We start from the raw sequence: 17,684 nt of genomic DNA on the forward strand, positions 1-17,684 counted from the left end.
AATAAGTCTAGTTAACATCCATCATCACCACACACAGTTATAATTTTTTTCTTTTAAGATCTACTCTCTTAGAATTTTTCAAATATAGCAGTATTATTAACTATAGTCACTATGCCGTATATTACACCCCAAGACTTATTTTATAACTGGAAGTTGGTACCTTTTGACCACCTTCACCCTTTTTGACCACCTCCCCATCCTCTGCCTCTGGCAACCACCAATCTGTTCTCTGTATCTACAAGTTCATTTTGTTTGTTTTTTAGATTCCACATATAAGGGAGTTAAGGCAGTGTTTGTCTTTCTGTTTGACTTATTTCACTTAGCATAGTGCCCTTAAGGTCCATCCATGTTGTCACAAATGGCAAAATTTCCTTCTTTCTTATGGCCGAGTAATATTCCATTGTATATACACACATCACATTTTCCTTATCCATTCATTCACTGATGCACACTTAGGAGGCTTCTATGTCTTAGGTATTGTAAATAATACTGCAGTGAACTTGGAGGTGCCATATCTTTTTGAATTAGTGTTTTCATTTCCTTCAGATAAATACCCCAGAAGTGGAATTGCTCATACATAATGGTAGTTCTATTTTTAATTGTTTTGAAGAACTCTACTTTCTTTTGATTAATTTACATCATTTTATTTTCAACTTGCCTGTCTAATTACATTTGAAGTTATTTTCTTATGACAGCATATAGTTGGGTCATTTTTTTAACTCACTCTGTCAATCTCTGTCTTCATTTGTGTATTTACACCACTTACATTTAATGTAATTACTTACATGGTAAGGCCTAAGCCTGTCATTTTATTTTTATTTTATTTTTGTTCTCTCAATTTTTAATTTCTTTGTTTTCTTTTTTCCTACCTTCATGTAGGTCTCTTGAACAATTTTTAAAATTCCATTTTGATTTATCTATAGTGTTTTTTAATATATCACTTTGTATAGTGTTTTAGTGGTTGATCTAAGCATTACATTATATAGAACTTATCAAAGTCTACTGGTTTCAAAATTTTACCAGCTCAAGTGAAGTATAGAAACCTTACCTCCTTTACATCCTTTTACCCTCTCCCATTTATAATTATCTTAAATATTTCTTCTACAGACACTGAGAACGGCATTACACAGTGTTATAGATTTTGCTTTGCCAGACATAATTTGGAAAACTCAAGAAGAGAAGGAAAGTCCTTTGTATTTACCCATAGGTTTGCTCTTTCCATTTTCTTTCCTCCTTTCTGATGTTCCAAAATTTCTTTTAAAAAAAATTCATTTTCTTTCAAGGGCTCCCGGGTGGCTCAGTCGGTTGAGCGTCCAACTTTGGCTCAGGTCATGATCTCATGGTTCATGAGTTTGAGCCCCACGTTGGTCTCTGGAACCTGCTTCAGATTCTGTGTCTCCCCATCTCTGCTTCTTCCCTGTTCGCGCTCTGTCTCTCTCTCTCTCTCAAAAAAAAATTTTTTTTTAATGTTTAAATAATTTTCTTTCTGTTTAGAAGATTCCCTTATAGCCACTCTTCTAGGGTCTCTGTTGGTTAAAAATTCTGTTAGTTTTCCTTCATCTGAGAATGTCTTGATTTCCCCTTCATTCCTGAAGGATAGATATACATTTCTGGGTTGATAGTTCTTTTCTTTCAGTATCTAAGAGATGCTGTTTCACTTTCATAACACCTTTCTTATCACCTTATCACCTTTTTGATACAAAATCTACTGTCATTTGAATGGGTTTTCTCCCTGTAGGTAATGCATCATTTCTCTGTGGTTGCTTTCAAGATTTTTTCTTTGTCTAATTTCTATAAGTTTGACTAGTATGTGTCTTGACATGGATTCCTTTGGGTTAATCTTGTTTGGGATTCACTCAGCTTCTTGAATCTGTAGATAATATGGTTTTTGTTTGTTTTGTCAAATTAGGAACATTTCAGCCATTATTTCTTCAAATATTTTCTCAGGCTCACCCTCTTTCTCCTCTCCTGAGACTACGACATGAATGTTAGATCTTTTGTTATACTAGCCACACATGTCCTTGAGGCTCTGTTCTTCTTCTTCTTTTTTTTTTTTCTTCAGTTTGTTCTGGTTTTCAAATTGGGTAATTTCTAATGTTCCATATTCCATTCTGTTTTTGAGCTCATTCATTAGGGCTTTTAATTTCCGTTATTGTATCTTTTAGTTCTAAAATTTCCTTTTGATTCTTTATTATTTCTTTGCTGACACTCTATTTTTTTCAATAGGTTTCAAACATGTTTGTAATTGCTCACTGAAGCATTTTTATGATGGCTGTTTTAAAATCCTTGTTAGATAATTCCAACATCTGTGTCATCTTGGTGTTTGTGTCTGTTGATTATCTTTTTGCATTCAGTTTGAGAACTTCCTGGTTCTTTGTAGGCTGAGTGATTTTCAAATGAAACCAGGACATTTTGGGTATTATTTATGGGACTGGATCTTATTTAAATCAGTGTTTTAGCAAACTTCCCCTGACACTGTTCCAGTGAAATGAACAGGGGCACTGCCTCATTATTGCCAAATGGGGGTAGAAGTTCAGGTTCTCCACTCAGCCTCTCTTGACAGCTGGTGTGTGTGTGTGTGTGTGTGTGTGTGTGTGTGAAGTTTTCTCATTGCTGGGCAGGGGTGAAAGATCAGGTTCCCCATTATGCATCTATTAATACCATCTTGACTAGGAGAGGGAGGGAGTACATCATTATTGCTCTCCACATGGCTTTCATGCAGATTCCACAGAAGTTGGGCTTATGATCACTGAGTGATGATGAAAGTCCTGATTCTCCCCTAGACCTCCTTTTACACCACTCCAATGAGGAGTATGATGTCTCATCACAGGGTTTCTACTGACACTGTGGGGAGAAAGAGCCCAGAGGGGCTGGAGGGCCCAGCCCCACACTCAGCCTCCTCTGGCACCACTCAGATGTGGTATGGGGGCGTGGCCTGGCAAGGGTGAAAGTTTAGGGTCCCACTCAGCCTTTGCTGTCAGGGGTAGAAGTGAAGCAGCAGGTTTTTCTGTGACATTTCGCTGGAGTAGAGCAGTTACTGAATGAAAGATTTCTGTCTTTCTGGGCTGCCCCTTTCTTGGTTCTTTAGCTAGAAGAGCAGAGTTTTGCTGCAACTTTTTTTTTTTTTTTTTTTTTTGTCTGTGCTCATTGTCATTTCCAGTTGCTTGCTTCTTCAGTATTCAGTCTGGGATAGATGAAGCGAAGAGAAAACCCAGAGAATTCATGGTCATATCATTCCTCAGGTCCCAAGGTCCCTAACCAGTGTGCCTTCTCTCAATCTTTCAGTGTCTTCTTATGCTTATTTTATAACATCCAGAGTTTTTAATTGTTCTTAGCAGAAGAAATAGGGAAGAATATACCTTCCCATAACATTACTGTCTTTTGAATAAGTTGTTCCTTTTCTGTTTCTTTTTTTGTTTGTTTTTTAAATGTTTATTTATTTTGGGGAGAGAGAGGGAGACAGAATCCAAAGCAGATTCCAGGCTCTGAGCTGTCAGCACAGAGCCCAATGCGGGGCTCAAATTCATGAACCGTGAGATCATGACCTGAGCCAAAGTCAGATGCTTAACCGACTGAGCCACCCAGAAGCCCCTCCCCTTTTCTGTTCCTTTCTCAGTGGCTGGTAGTCAGTAGAGTTTGATGATACCAGGGTGAAGATTTCTCAGAGACTTCCCTGACCATCTGCAGGATTTGAATGGCTTTGCCTGATGTCTGGGTCTGGTCTCAAGACACTCACAGACTAGAAGCCTGATGAAAGTGGTAAGTTTCTAGTCTCAAGACTTGCCCATTCAAGAACACTCCATGAAAGTTATCTTTTTTCCTTTTGATACTGTGAGCTCTTCCCTCAACCCTCAGGAGCTGCTGGAGCATCGGTGTAAGTGATCAGATTTCCCGACCATTCTGGCCTTTGGAGAGAAAGTAATAGGAATGAGAATAACTGGATGGTGTCACTAAACTACCAACACTTTCATATTGCCTTGTGCCTTTTTCAGCAGGCTGGTGGTTCTAATCTGCTTGGCCTAAATTATCAGCATTTCCTGAGAGCTGGATAGAGAGGAAGTTGTGGAGGGACTAGCTCTGAAACTATCTGATGTAGAAACTCCATACACCGAACCTAAAAACTGACCGTAGGTACTTGAGTGTTCCTTTCAAGCTGATTCCAAGCCCAAGTTGCCCTCATGGCCTCTTTTCCCCCCTCCCCACTTCACCATGCCTCTTGGTTGCCCTGAGAGTCACACAGGGGCAGGGGGTGGGGCCAAGGAGGGTGAAAATCCTTCGCTGTGCTTCCCCTTTCACTCTCAGATGCTGCCAAGGTCCCTGAAGAGGGAAGACACGAGGAAACAGGTAAAAATTATTTTGCTCTCTTTTGCATTCAGCATGCCGGCACGGAGCAGCTGCTGTGTGCCAGGCACAGTTCTTGGGGCTGGGAGCACAGCGGGGACCCTCCCCTTACCCATGTATCAACAGGATGTAGACCCCCATCTTTGAGCATGCCCTCTGATGGGCTTGTGGAGTCTTCTGAGAATAGGATGGGTCACCAGATGCCCAGGAGGGAAGAATGGACTCAGGGAGGCCGGCTCTGAGATCCTGCAAGGCCCTCAGCAGGCCTATGTCGAGCAGGCCACCATGGGTCTGGGTAGCATGGCCTTATCCTGAGCCTTTGTGCCTAATGCCTATTGTCCCCAGCCTCCACGCCCCACCCTGTCTCAGCAGCCTTCCGATTCCAGGTCTAAGGTCCCACTTCTTATGTCCCAGCGACTGCCTGGAGCTGCCGGGGGCGAGCACGTAGCTCTGCTCTGAGAAGTGCCCTCTCCCCCTCATCCTGGTGCTCTCAAGGCATTCCCCCATGAAGGTGTGACTGGCGGCTGGCGGCAGAAGGGGCACAATGGTCCGGCTACTGGAGGCTGGTCTTTGTCCCAGAGAATGGAATCTAGCCCCTGCCACAGCTCTTGCAGAAACCCAAAGGGAACCCGCAGCGCATCCCTCAAAACGCTGACCCTGCAGCCCTGCCAAGTTTCTCACGGGAAACGTAAAATCGGTTCCATGGCTAAAAAAGCGTGGGCAACGTACTGCACCGTACTGTGCTCTGGCCCCCGTGTCGGCAGATGTGTGATGCACACACAGCTGATTATAAGGGACCAGAAAGACCCACGGTAAAGAATTCTGTTTACCTTCTTCACCCAGCTTTTCTCAAGTGGACGTGGCCTTGAAGGTGTTTTTGCGTGTAGCTCTGTTAGCACCTGCAGAGCTGGTGTCACTTCTACCTGGAGAGTCTGTCCCAGTTCAGACCCCTCACCCCTAACCCGAGCCCGAGCCCCGGCCAGGCCAGCACAGACACTAATGCCTGGGGACAGACCCCTCCTTCCTGCTCAGCAAGCAGCCTAGCTTCCCCCACGCCTCCGGGTACCAGACACCCAACAGCATTTGGCATGAGCCATGCAGCCTGAGGAGATAAACAGCCCCAGGGGGTGAGGGGTGTTTGATGCGTGGGAAATGTTGGCAGGGCAGGTGGGAGGGGTGCAGGTCTGCCCTGAGACCGGAGACACACTCTGTCACACATCCTGCTAACTCCAGAGGGACCCGCACGGAGGGGCCCAGTCATGCAAATTGGGGCTTAAATTTAACTCTATGTAAATGTAACTCTATGTAAAAGTCTAATAAGGTGGCACACAAACTCACTGATCAGAGAGGGACAGATGCGCAAACTGGGGGCCCTTGGACTGCCTTCAGCCCGCAGACTGGCCAGCACCGTGTTTGCTTGTTTGTTTGTTTGTTGATGAAAGCAGGACATTTCACAGGAAAATCCAGCTTATTTCTCTTAAAGCACTGGAAGATCAGGCAGTGCTGAGCTCACATTCCCACTTGGCAACAATTGGTTGGGACTGGGACAGTCATTGTCTTTACCCAAGGCATGACCTTTGTTCCCACCTGGTTGATTTATGTTTTCTACCCAGCCCCCAAGGGTATCTGAGTGGGACCCTTGGACCACATTCTCCAAAGTCCTTCCAGACCCCTCTAAATGCTCTCCTGGCATCACACTTATTAGTTTTAGAGTTATTTTGCTCCTGGTCTTTAAAAATCAAGTTTTGATCATGGCTCTCCCCCATATAAGAACCTTCACTAGTTGCCTCAAGGTGAGCTTCAAGTTACCCCAGGCCTGGAATTCAAGGCACTCAGGAGTCTGGTGCCACTCAAAGCCTGAGAGCTGGGCAGGAAGTTTGTAAAATTATGGATGGATGGATGGATGGATGGATGAACGGATGGATGGATGGATGGATGGATAGAAGGATGGATGGAAGGATGGATGGAAGAAAGGAAGGAGGGCTAGAAAGAGAGACAGGCTAGTCTTACAGAGTTCTTAGGCTGAGAGAATAGACATGACATACCTACAAAAGGCCCCACGAACATCCAGAATTCACATCCTGCAAGGCAAGCAGACATGGTTCTACTGGGATCAGGGAAGAGGGGTTGGAGTTTGGTGGGTGAGCAAGAAAAGCCATCTGAAAGAAGCAAGTGACCAGATGGCTCAAAGACAACTCTTCCCGGCCCAGGCTCCTGCTCAGACACAGCACCATGCATCTCCTCGGCCCCTCGTTCCTGCTCCTTGGTAAGGACTGTGGCCTAGGCTTGGGTTCTGGGAGTCTGTGGGAGCTAGAGGAGGAGGAAAGCTCTGGAGCAAAGAGTAAGTATTGGGGAGGAGGGGACAGGCAGGGTATGTGTGTGTGTACCTTCCTCTCTCCCTGTGTCTTTAGAGGGGATTCTTTATTCATTTGAAAGCTCTTTATGCCCCTCAATAATGTTATTTGATCACTGTGGTGGGTTCCAGAATACTTGGCCTTCTCTGACTCATCTCAATGGAAGTTTGAGCACCCCCACACCCTCTACACCTGGGATGGGGCCTGCGTCTGGATTCCCTGTGACTACAAAATTCCAGGGAGTAGACAAATGCTGGAAAACCTGACCCTGTACCACAACTATCACTATGACGAGACCCGCAAGGACTTCAGTGGGACCATCCTGTACGATACCACGAAGGCTGGGAAGACTCTGCCTCACCGGGAGAGGGTTCAATTCCTGGGAGACAAAAAGTCCAACTGCACCATACACATCCACCCTGTGTCCGTCAATGACAGTGGCTGGCTTGGGCTGAGAGTGACAACGAAGAATGACAAATGGATGGAGAAAATAGACCTCAACGTCTCTGGTAAGGCCCTGGGGGATGGGGTTCTCTGCCTCGGTTTCGGGCAAGAAGGGAGGTGGAAAACACCCAGCCCCTGGGACAGGGGTGGCAAGCCAGGCCGGAGGTGCCAGTGAGTGAGCGGGCAGCACAAGATAATGGGGCTGGGGCTGGGGCCAGACCTCTGGTCTCCCCTCGGGCCTCCCACCTGCCACTCAATGCCCGCCCATTCCGGAATCCGGGTTCCAGGTGGCCTGATTTTTGACGAGAAGATGGAAATGTGGATTTTCAAGCAAAATCTCCCAATGCCTTCATGTTGGTGATTAATTCTAATTAGGCCTTCGTGGCTAAATGAGACACATGTAGGGGATGAATCAAGCACGGGCCCGGGGCCTCCACCCCACAGCCTGTGTCTTCCGTGGTGATGGGGGAGGTGGGGGGGGGGGTCTAAGCAGCTACACGGGGGTGAGAGCTGTGGTTTCAGACCTGTCGTCTCAGGGTGGCCCAGCCCCGGGGAGAGCCGGAGACACACAGGCCCACTAACGGCATCCACTGAAGGAGCGCCACGCTGGAGGTCTCCAGTGTGGAGGCCATTACAAACGCAGGCTTGTCGGCAAAGCCACGAAAGGCGTGGGGACCTAAACCGGTAACATTCATTTGGGATGGAGGAGCCATGTCAAAAATGTTTAGAGAGCAAACATCAGGGAGGGGGCACGAGGTACGTATGAAATAGAATACAGGATTCCTCAGGAGCGGCGGCATTCACAAGAGAGAGTGCTTCCGCCGAGCAAAAGTGATTCAAAGCAGAGAAAGGCGGCCGGGAGAGAGGTGCAGAGGCGGAAGGGACCGGCGAGGGGCTCCTGAGGGGTTACCTGGGGCTGGGGGTGTGTAAAGGCAGGTGTGAGAGGTTGGCACACGGGCCCTCGCTCTCCCAGGCCCCCAGCACGGCCCCCTACTCTTTTGCAGAGACGCCTCTCTCACCTCACATCCAGCTCCCTCCAGAAATCCAGGAGTTCCAGGAAGTCACTCTGACCTGCTCGCTGAATTTCTCCTGTCCTGGGTACCAGATCCAGCTGAAGTGGTCCCTGGAGGAGCCTGCTGTCACCTCCACCCTCCTGACCACCAAGACCGTGTCCACACAGAGCAAGCTCACCTTCCAGCCGCAGTGGACTCACCACGGCAAGAATCTTTCCTGCCAGCTCTGGGACCCCCGAGCAGAGCGGATACTCTCCGAGGAAAGCGTGGGGCTGGATGTGAAGCGTGAGTGTCCCCCAGGGCCCCCCGGGGAAGGACGAGGGTCTTGTCTCTTCTCTTCCGGCCCTCGAGGGCACCAAGGGTGCCAGGCACCTACATAGAAGGAAACGGGCATCATGCTCTCCACCACCCCCCAGGCCCCGACACCCCCACCCCCACCCCACCCCCGTTATCAAGCCCCAGTGTTTCAGGGAACGGATTCATCTTAGCATCTGCTTTGGTCTATCTAACAGAATAAAATACTTGAATATCCTCGAGCCATGACACGAAGTTGAGATCACGTGGTTACACGGGAGGGGGAGGTGGTGGGCGGGGTAAGAGGCGGTTTCACATCATTGTTCGTGCCTCATTCATTCATTCATCCAATAAATATTTACTGGGTGCCTCCCAGGTGTCAGGCCCTGTTCTGGCGGTGAGCAAACTTCTTGCCCACTTGGAGCTGGCATGGCAGTGGGGAAGACAAACAGGAAACAGAGTAACAAGGAAACAGAGAACTTAACTGTAGGCAGGGATAAGTGTAGTGGGGGCCAATAAAGCCGGGCAAGGGCAGAGGGAGGGAGGGATAGAGGCTTCTCTGAGGAAGGTGAACCTGAGGGAAGGGAAAGACTGGGGCACGCAGATGTTCATTTGCGAGAAGATTCCAGAAAGAGGAAAGAGCGAGGACGAGGGCCTCGAGGTAGGAGCTCGGTGTGCCTGCGACAGAGCAGGGGGCCCAGCGGGAGGAAAGGAGGGCCAAGGGCAGATCTCACGGGCTGCAGCAGGGTTTGGGGTTGTATTCTGAGCGTGGAATCCACGCAATGGTTTCAAGCAGGGGAGTAACAAAGTCCGAGCGACAGTGTTAGGAAGGCTGCTGGTTGCCGGTGACTAGAACTTTGGAGAGCCGGGGGCGTGCGTAGAGCAGAGACAAGTTAGGAGTCTGTGAGAGTCACCTGGATGCTGGGGCCAGCCCACCCCCGGTGGACGAGGGTCACGCGAGTGGCCGCACACATGCACACACTACGTTTAACTGCCGCTTTATCAGAATCAAAGCCCTGCAACTTCCCACCACGATACACCCTCTGAGAGGTCCCACCCCCTCTCCCACTGCGCCCCCTGCTCCTCTAGATGCCCCAAAGTTGAAGATTGAGGCCACCCCCAGAGAAGCCATCGTAACAGAGGGAGAGTCTGTGACCATGACGTGCCAGGTCCTCAGCAGCAACCCCGGCTACCAGAATATAGCCTGGCTCAAGGATGGGACCCTGCTGAGGGAGCAGGAGACACTCACGCTGACTCTGTCCACTGTGACCAAGGAGATGAGTGGGAAGTACCAGTGTGAGGCCTCCAATGAAATAGGCTTAGGACAGTCGGAAGAAGTGGACCTTCAAGTATATTGTGAGCCTCCTGGGAGCTGGGAGGGGGGCAGGCAGGGAGTTAGCAGGGGGTGGAACGAAGGCCCTTGAGAGGTGAGCAAGGGAGGCCCTGGCTCACCTCCTTCCTCTGCCCCTGCGGGCTTTTTCCAGATGCTCCGGAATCTTCCAGGGTTGAGATCCTCCCCTCACCAGCTAAGGAGGGAAGTAAAGTACAGATGACTTGTGTGTCACCGGCCAATCCTCCTCCAACAAATTACACCTGGTATCACGATAAGAAACAAGTACCCGGAAGGACAAGCAAGACCTTCCAGATCCCAGCGGTCTTCCTCGGGCACGCTGGGTATTATTCCTGCTTGGCTGAAAACAGCCTTGGTACTGGACAAGTTGGCGGGGAAGCTGAGTTAGATGTCCAGTGTGAGTAGTCACAGGGCTTCTGGGTTCTAGAGGGAGAAGGAGGAAGGGAAATGGAGCACAGGGGATTCCTGGGTCCTCGAGCGGGCGGCAAGCAGAGGCCGGGGTCTCTCAACGTGTAAGCCCCTGGGGTGGGTGCCTCGCTGTCGTCCCCGGTTGTACACCCAGCACCAGAACAGGGTCTGGCTCGTGGTAGGTGCTCGGTAGATGTTTGTCGAATGAACGAAAGCAAGATGCCAGGGCCCCATGAGGGACACGGAGACTCGGCATCACGAGGCAGTGGCTGAGCCCCAGGAGGGGGCCTGATGTGTCAGAGGAGAACTGGAGCAAAATGTCTCGTTACCTCCCCATCGGAGGTCAGACCCTGTTTAACACGGCGAATCGTGTCAGTGAGTTGAGCCCGGGACAGAGAGGATCCATAGGTTTGATCCTCGGACCCTGGGATGTCAGAGTCTGAGCCAGATACTCTGATGGGGACGCTCCAATCCCAAACACCTAGACAGCGCGTGACCCAGCGGCAGCGGCGTTTACTAAGCATTTGCTCTGCCCTGGCTGCTTCAGCTCATTTCGTCCTCGCAATGATCCTACAAGGTTAGGTACTCTTGGGACCCCACCTGATGGGTAAGTAAACTGAGTCCCGCGGCCCACGATCACTCAGCTCTAAGTCACGGCGTCTGCCAGGCCAAATGGCCGGGGTTTCTGTCCTCACACAGATGCAAGAGGGAAGCACAGGGCTTCCTTTGGCTAATTTAGGAACTGTGTGAATGCGGGGGAGGGGTGGGGGAGAGGGGGGCGCCGGGAAAGGTAGTGACGGACAGCTGACTTTCCCTCGCCCATCTCTCTGGTTTTCTCCCAGATCCTCCCAAGGAGGTAACCACAGTGATTCAAAACCCCACACCGATTCGAGAAGGAGACAATGTGACCCTGTCCTGTAACTACAATTCCAGTAATCCCGAAGTTACCCGATACGAATGGAACTTCCAAGGCTCCGGGAAAAAACCATTACGCGAGGTGCTGATAATTGAGAAAGTTTCCTGGGACGCCAGACCAATCTCCTGTGCAGCCTGCAACCAGTGGTGTTCGTGGGCTCCCTCTGTCAGCCTGGATGTCCTGTGTGAGTTGAGCGGGCAAGGGGATGGGAGAGGTGGGCCAGCTGGGGTATGGGCTCTAAGGGGGAGGGGACTGGGGCCTGGGCCAGAACCTTCACAGAGAACTGAGGGCTGAACGTCTGGCCTCAGGGCCCAGGGGAGAGGAAGTCCTGGGGACAAGAAGAGGGAAAGGGGCCCAAGAGGTCAGCCTGACCCCTTGAGGCCCTTGCTCTCCAGATGCCCCAAGAGATGTCAGGGTCCAGCAGGTCAGCCCCCCTTCTGACATTCACTCCGGGCACCGAGTCCTCCTTGGATGTAACTTCTCAAGTAGCCGCCCCAGAGACGTCCGCTTCTTCTGGAAGAAAAATGGAATCTTTCTGAAGGAGGGAAGAGAACTGACCTTTGACGCCATCTCTCCAGAAGACGCTGGCAATTACAACTGCTTGGTCAACAACTCCGTAGGACAGACCATGTCTGAGGCCAGGATCCTCCAAGTGCTGTGTGAGTGGCTGGAGCTGGCGACAGACAGAAGAGCAGGTGGCCGGCTACCTGGATCCTGATTTCGCTTCTCCTTACAGATGCACCGAGGAGGCTGCGTGTGTCCATCGGCCCAAAGGACGAAGTGATGGAGGGGAAGAAGGCAGTCCTGACATGTGAGGGCGACGCCAACCCTCCCATCTTCCAGTATAGCTGGTTTGACTGGAAAAACCAAAACCTCCAGCATTATGATCAGATGCTGAGACTGGATCCTGTGAAGGTCCAGCACTCAGGAGCCTATCGGTGCCAGGCCATCAACCGGCTGGGCATGGGCCAGTCGACCCCCAGCACCCTCACTGTCTACTGTAAGGCTCCTTCCCTCTTCTTCTCTGACCCCTCTTTCTCCTTCCTTCCCCCGCCCCAGTCCTGGGGGGCAGCCTGGTGCGTCACTCCCAGGCACCCCCCCTTGGCCCCCCACACTCACCTGTCTTCCCCGTTCTCCCCGTCACTCCTGACTCTGTCTAGGAGGGCTCCCTCTCAGGCTGCCCCCCGCCTTCCAGACACCCTGAGCTCTTACTGGGTCCCTCTCTGTCTCTACCTGTCTCACCCTTGATAGGCTGCTTCTTTTTATCTTTTGGGATTTTAGCTTTTTTTTTTTTTTTCTCAACGTTTATTTATTTTGGGGACAGAGAGAGACAGAGCATGAACGGGGGAGGGGCAGAGAGAGAGGGAGACACAGACTCGGAAACAGGCTCCAGGCTCTGAGCCATCAGCCCAGAGCCCGACGCGGGGCTCGAACTCACGGACCGCGAGATCGTGACCTGGCTGAAGTCGGACGCTTAACCGACTGCGCCACCCAGGCGCCCCTAGCTTTTTTTTTTTTTAAGACAAGGTAAAGCTAAAACAGCATGAGGGGGTAAATGGTAGCAAGACCCCTCTCCCTTCTTTCTCCCTGAGAACTCGACCCTCTCCCTGAAGGCCCTCACTCCCGGCGGCGGGTTGCTTCTCTTCACAGAGCTGTTCTACACGCGCAAGACGCTTAAGTAGATCTAGGCCTATACACCCTTCGTCACACAAATCGTGAGAGAGCCCACACATTGCCCTGGATGTTCTTTTGTTTCCCCACATAACAATACCACTTGGAGACTGTCCTCTATCCGCGCATGTACAGCGTGTCTGAAGGGTCTGGAAACAACAGGGAAGATATTTAATTTGTTTATTGTGCTTTTGCAGATTAAACTTGGAGCCATGGTTTTAAATTTAGAGGATCATGCCCTGCAAAGCTGGATGCTGAAGGGAGACAGCCCGAGCAGTGTTATTTGGAAATGCAGCGTACTGTATAAAAACCTGTTTCTGGGGTCTCCACTTTGCAGACACCCCGGAGACCTGCCTCTTTCCTTCAGGGCTGCCTTGTCGGTGCATTCCCATGCACGGAAGCGCTCAGTGCCTTCCCTACGGCCTTGTGTCGTCTCCGGCTCTGGGCCCCCAGGAAGGACAGTGGCAGGATAGATTTCTACGTGGCGTTGCTACGTCAAAGAACAAGTGATTTCACGTTCTGATAAGTAAGGCCAAGCGGTAGCCTTTACTGCGTACTCTGTGTGTGCACCTGTGTCTGTCACAAGACAGGTGTTTCCCAGGAGAGTCAGCCCTTTCCTCCTCATGGGGCCCCGAAGGCAGGGACTGGCTTCTCCCTTCCTCTGCATCACGTCCCCTGCGTGTGGAAGGGGAGTCTGGAAGGCAAGGACAGCGGCCATGCAGAGAGGTTGAGGATTCCTTCCAGGCGGATGCTGCAGGCCAGAGGTTATCGGAGAGATGCAGTGTCACCAACTCATGGTCGCTCTTCCCCCCACCAGACAGCCCAGAGACCATCGGCAGGCGAGTGGCCGTGGGAGTGGGGTTCTGCCTGGCCGCCCTCCTCCTGGCCTTCTGGGGAGTCAAGCTTCAGAAAAGGTGAGCAACTCCCAAGGCCCGTCTCTCCCTGATTCCTTCCCTGGAGTGACTCCCGTTAGCCATCCTGTCGACCCCGCATGCCCGACTCCACGGAGTCCTGTTCCCATCCCCCTGAGCCTCACCGAGCGGGATTTTGTTTCTTAGCTGGAAGAAGATACGGAGCCAGCAGGGGCTCCAGGAAAATTCCAGTGGGCAGAGCTTCTTTGTGAGGAATAAAAAGGTAGGACATGGGAGAAAGATGAAATGGAGGGCAGACCGTAAAGCCAAGCGGAGACAAAGTGAAGACGGGATGCAAGGAGCACCGTGGGGAGGTGTGGGGGTCAGAGGCCAGGGGAGGGGGTCTTGACTGAGAATGGAGTGGTGAGAGCCGAGACCCCGTCTCTCTCCCAGGTTCGAAGGGCCCCGCTCTCCGAAGACCCTCACTCCCTGGGGTGCTACAATCCGGTGATGGAAGATGCCATCAGTTACGCGACTTTGCGCTTTCCTGTCGGTGACGCCGACGCACCAATAACTGGGTACTGAGTGAGGGTCCTGGGAGGGAGGAATGGCTCGTGTCCTTTCTGCCCTCTTTGTGCCCGGCACGGGAGCCAGGCCCTGCTCCGGGGTGCTCTCAGGGTCTAAGGGAGCTGGAAGTAGGAGGGGAGTTCGTGCGAAATACTTCATCTGCGGCCATCCACCTGCCCTCCCTCTCAGAGATGCAGGGACCCCTGAGACAGAGGGACCTTCCCCAAACAGGGACGACACGGTCACTTACTCCGTGGTGCAGAAGCAGCATCGAGTGGTAAGAGGGCGGGGCTGTGGGAGGTGAGGGTGGGAGAGGTGGGGGACCCGGCCTTAGCTGTGACTCCCAGGAGGGAGGGACTCGGTGGCCTCAGTGGGGGCCAGGGCTGCTGGTGGAAGGGGTGCTCAGGCACAGGTGTCAGAGCCAGGGCAGCGCCTCCCAGTCGGAGACGCAGACCGTGGCCGGCGTGTGGACAGGAGGACCCCCGGGTGGAGCCAAGGAGAGGACAGGCAGGGAATGCAGACCGGGGGGGGGGGGGGTGGGCTGGCGACCGGGAAGCCAACCTTACACCCCGTGGCTTTTACAGGGAGACTATGAGAACGTGGTTCCAGAGAGTCCGGAAGACGAGGGGATACATTACTCCGAGCTGGTTCATCTTGGGATTGGAGAGCGGCCTCTGGCCCAGGAAATGGTGGAATACGTGACCCTCAAGCACTGAGGAGCCAAACCCGCCGAAGCAGAGGCGCCAGGGGACCGAAGGGGCCAGGCCCCGCCCCTGCTGCTCAGCAGGCCCCAGCCTCCCCTCCACACACACGCGCAGGCACACTCGCACGGTTACTGAAACCCCAGCCAGCGCACAGAACCTCGTGCGTCGCCCAGAGACAGCCTTCCTTCTCAACGCCGGGGGCCCTGGCCCTCCCAAAGGCCTGCTCCTGGCCCGCTCTCCTTTCCACCCAGAAAGTCATCTAAACACCTAGCCTGCACCGTACAGCGCCCCCCCCACACCCCTCCCCCGCCATCTGCCACCACCCATCCCCAGCTGGCCGTGTCCCTGCTGGGGTTGGCTTGTTACTATACTTTTTTCTTCCCCTCTCCATCCCTTTGGCCCCCTTACCCCTGCTCTGAAAGTCCCCTCACTAATTCTATGCCTAATGTCTGCCTCTGGGGCAAAGCCCAGGGAAGGAGGGACAGAAATGAGGGAGAAAGACTTGCTGGCCCGCTGGTTGCTCCTCCACGTGTCGGCGAGGCATTCCACGTGGAGAGGATTACGCTGCTGAGCCCCACGCCTCAGGGGTCTTGTGGTCTGAGACACACGCTGGTGTGGACAGACGTGTCACAAACACAGAGCTGCACAATAAAAACAGCTCGGATAGCACTTCAAAGAACCCATGCCTGTGGAGTCAGGGTGAGGACCGGGAGATGAAGAGGGCATCGCGGGGCCTGGGGAGAAGGCAAAGGAGTCAAGGTAACCTCAGGACCGAATCAGCGGACTGGGGAGTCTGTTGTCTTGTTGCAAACGGTACACTGGCCCGGCCGGCAGACAAGTGCGAGTCTGAGTCTTGACTCTTCTGCTTGCCCAGCTGAGTGATCTTGGGCAAGTTCACCAAGTTTATCTGAGTCTCAGTTTCCTCATCTGTAAAATGGAGGTGCCACTACCTACCGTGCAGGCGGTTCAAGGGAGGAAGTGAAAGGGGCACCTGGGTGGCTCGGTCGGTTAAGGGTCCAACTTCGGCTCAGGTCATGATCTCTCGGTTCGTGGGTCCAAGCCCCGCATAGGGCTCCGTGCTGCTGGATTGGACCCTGGAGCCTGCTTCAGATTCTGTGTCTCCCTCTCTCTCTGCCCCTCCCCCAGTCATGCGCACGCTCTCTCTCTCTCTCTCTCTCTGTCTCTCTCTCTCCAAAACAAACAAACTTAAAAAAAAGAGAGAGAGAGGAAGTGAGGTACAATCATACATATGCTGGAGTCACATTATAAGAAACTTAACACAATAGCCAAAAGTCCCTAAAAAACCAAATTCCCATCTTGTTTGCATCTCTTGAAGAATGTAAGAAGGGGAAGCCAATTCATCACTCACAGCTGTTCTCAAAAGTGACCCTGCCAAGTTCGGTCAACAGCCACAGTTGCCCAAGAACTTCTCGAAGGCCAGTCGCCTTGAGAAACCTCACGACGTTTCTTTCACCTATCGTCACTGCCGCCAGTTCCCTATTATGTTCACGAATTCTGACTTTTCCAGTTAGGTCCTTCCAGCTTCCCCTCCGCTTCTCAGTTCTGACCTTTCTCTGCCTGTTCTTTTAGAAGCAGAACCAGGTGTCTAATCAGTCAGCAAGAAGATGCAAACTCCTGGCCTGTGGTGGGTGCTCCAAAAGTTCCACCTTCCTTCCCTGCCCTGGCTTCCCATCCGCTCAATACCAGAATGTTCTCTGAGGAGATGTTCTTTTTTTTTTTTTAATGTTTATTTATTTTGAAAGAGAGCGAGCAAGAGAGAAAGTGTGAATGGGGGGAAGGGGCACAGAGAGAGAGAGAGAGAGAGAGAGAGAATCCCAAGCAGGATCAATCTCACGACCTTGAGATCATGACCTGAGGGGAAATCAAGAGTCAGATGCTTAACTGAGCCACCCAGGTGCCCCTGAGAAAGACCACGTTCTGGTCATCCTTGAAGTTGCGGCACAATGAGGCATTGATTTCCCCCATCAACTCACTTTGTCCCCAGTGTGATTTCTCGTGAGCCCCGTAAGCATTTCTGGAGGAAGGAGAGACTGCAAGAACTATTTAAGTGAGAGGGTTTCTGTATCAAGCATGAGGTCCAGTATCATTCAACCATTCAACCATTTATTCAGCAAATATTTACTGAGCACCTGTCAATGCATCCAACACAGACCAGTTATTGGGGGACAAAAAAGATACGACATCACCCTAATCTTGGGATCTCTAATCTAGGGTGCCCAAAAGGTTTTAGGGCAGGGTCCCCTCAAAGGACTAAAGGTGGCCCTGAACCTGAGGAGGCCTGTACAGGCTCCCTGGCAACCAGCGGGTGTCTCCTCATTCCGTCCGAGTCCGGCGGCTGACGGAAACCTACTTCGTGGCCAGCTGACTGAGAGACGTGGCTGTCACCAGGCGGTGCTGAGGTGTGCATGGCAGGTGACCAGGAAGCTCTGAAGCCGGGACTCCAGGATCCAGGCGGCCCTCCACCCAGCCCCCGGCCTCACTGTCCTCCCAGGGCCCAGACAACTGGTCACTCGTTCAGTTACCGAGCCCCTACTATGTACGCGACAAGCAGTGGACGAGGCAGACAGACATCTTCACCCTCACTGACCGACGTGCCAGCAGAGGAGCTAGCGAATCTCATGTTGCAGGGTCTTGAGTGCTAGAATTAACACAAGATGAAGGCAGAGAGCCTGAAGCAGGGGAGGGGCCCATGTGGAGAGGGTCCGAGGAATGCCCTCCTCAGAGGCGATGCGGGCAGAGACCTGAACCG

General features: G+C 51.9%; 1 protein-coding gene and 1 long non-coding RNA gene across 6 annotated transcripts; one reads left to right on the top strand and one right to left on the bottom strand.

The window, feature by feature from the left end:
• Positions 1-4,283: 4,283 nt before the first annotated feature.
• On the top strand, positions 4,284-15,590 carry CD22 (CD22 molecule). Of its 5 annotated transcripts, none has more exons than XM_030298078.1 (14): positions 4,284-4,344; positions 6,552-6,682; positions 6,827-7,204; positions 8,144-8,437; positions 9,536-9,802; positions 9,931-10,194; positions 11,048-11,305; positions 11,517-11,780; positions 11,858-12,121; positions 13,610-13,706; positions 13,851-13,926; positions 14,097-14,221; positions 14,400-14,487; positions 14,795-15,590. In XM_030298078.1, the coding sequence occupies exons 2-14, from the start codon at positions 6,574-6,576 to the stop codon at positions 14,924-14,926; spliced, it is 2,616 nt and encodes an 871-aa protein (XP_030153938.1). In that variant the 5' UTR covers positions 4,284-4,344; positions 6,552-6,573; the 3' UTR covers positions 14,927-15,590. The 5 variants fall into 5 exon arrangements, with proteins under 5 accessions (XP_030153938.1, XP_030153939.1, XP_030153941.1 ...); XM_030298079.1 differs by having other exon boundaries at positions 6,552-6,607; XM_030298081.1 differs by lacking the exon at positions 9,536-9,802.
• Positions 15,286-15,968, bottom strand: LOC115502577. Its single transcript, XR_003965132.1, has 2 exons — positions 15,869-15,968; positions 15,286-15,648 (listed from the first exon to the last, which is right to left on the bottom strand). It is a non-coding gene; the product is annotated as an uncharacterized LOC115502577 (long non-coding RNA).
• Positions 15,969-17,684: the final 1,716 nt, after the last annotated feature.

Source organism: Lynx canadensis, chromosome E2, assembly GCF_007474595.2.
Source record: "Lynx canadensis isolate LIC74 chromosome E2, mLynCan4.pri.v2, whole genome shotgun sequence".
Lineage (NCBI taxonomy): Eukaryota > Metazoa > Chordata > Mammalia > Carnivora > Felidae > Lynx > Lynx canadensis.

What these genes read in the sequence shown, in the direction of transcription:
- CD22 (XM_030298078.1), top strand. Translation starts at nt 6,574, where the DNA reads ATGCATCTCCTCGGCCCCTCGTTCCTGCTCCTTGGTAAGGACTGTGGC. An exon ending in AATAGACCTCAACGTCTCTG is followed by an intron (nt 7,205 to 8,143) that starts GTAAGGCCCTGG and finishes ACTCTTTTGCAG; the next exon opens with AGACGCCTCTCTCACCTCAC. An exon ending in TGTCAGCCTGGATGTCCTGT is followed by an intron (nt 11,306 to 11,516) that starts GTGAGTTGAGCG and finishes CTTGCTCTCCAG; the next exon opens with ATGCCCCAAGAGATGTCAGG.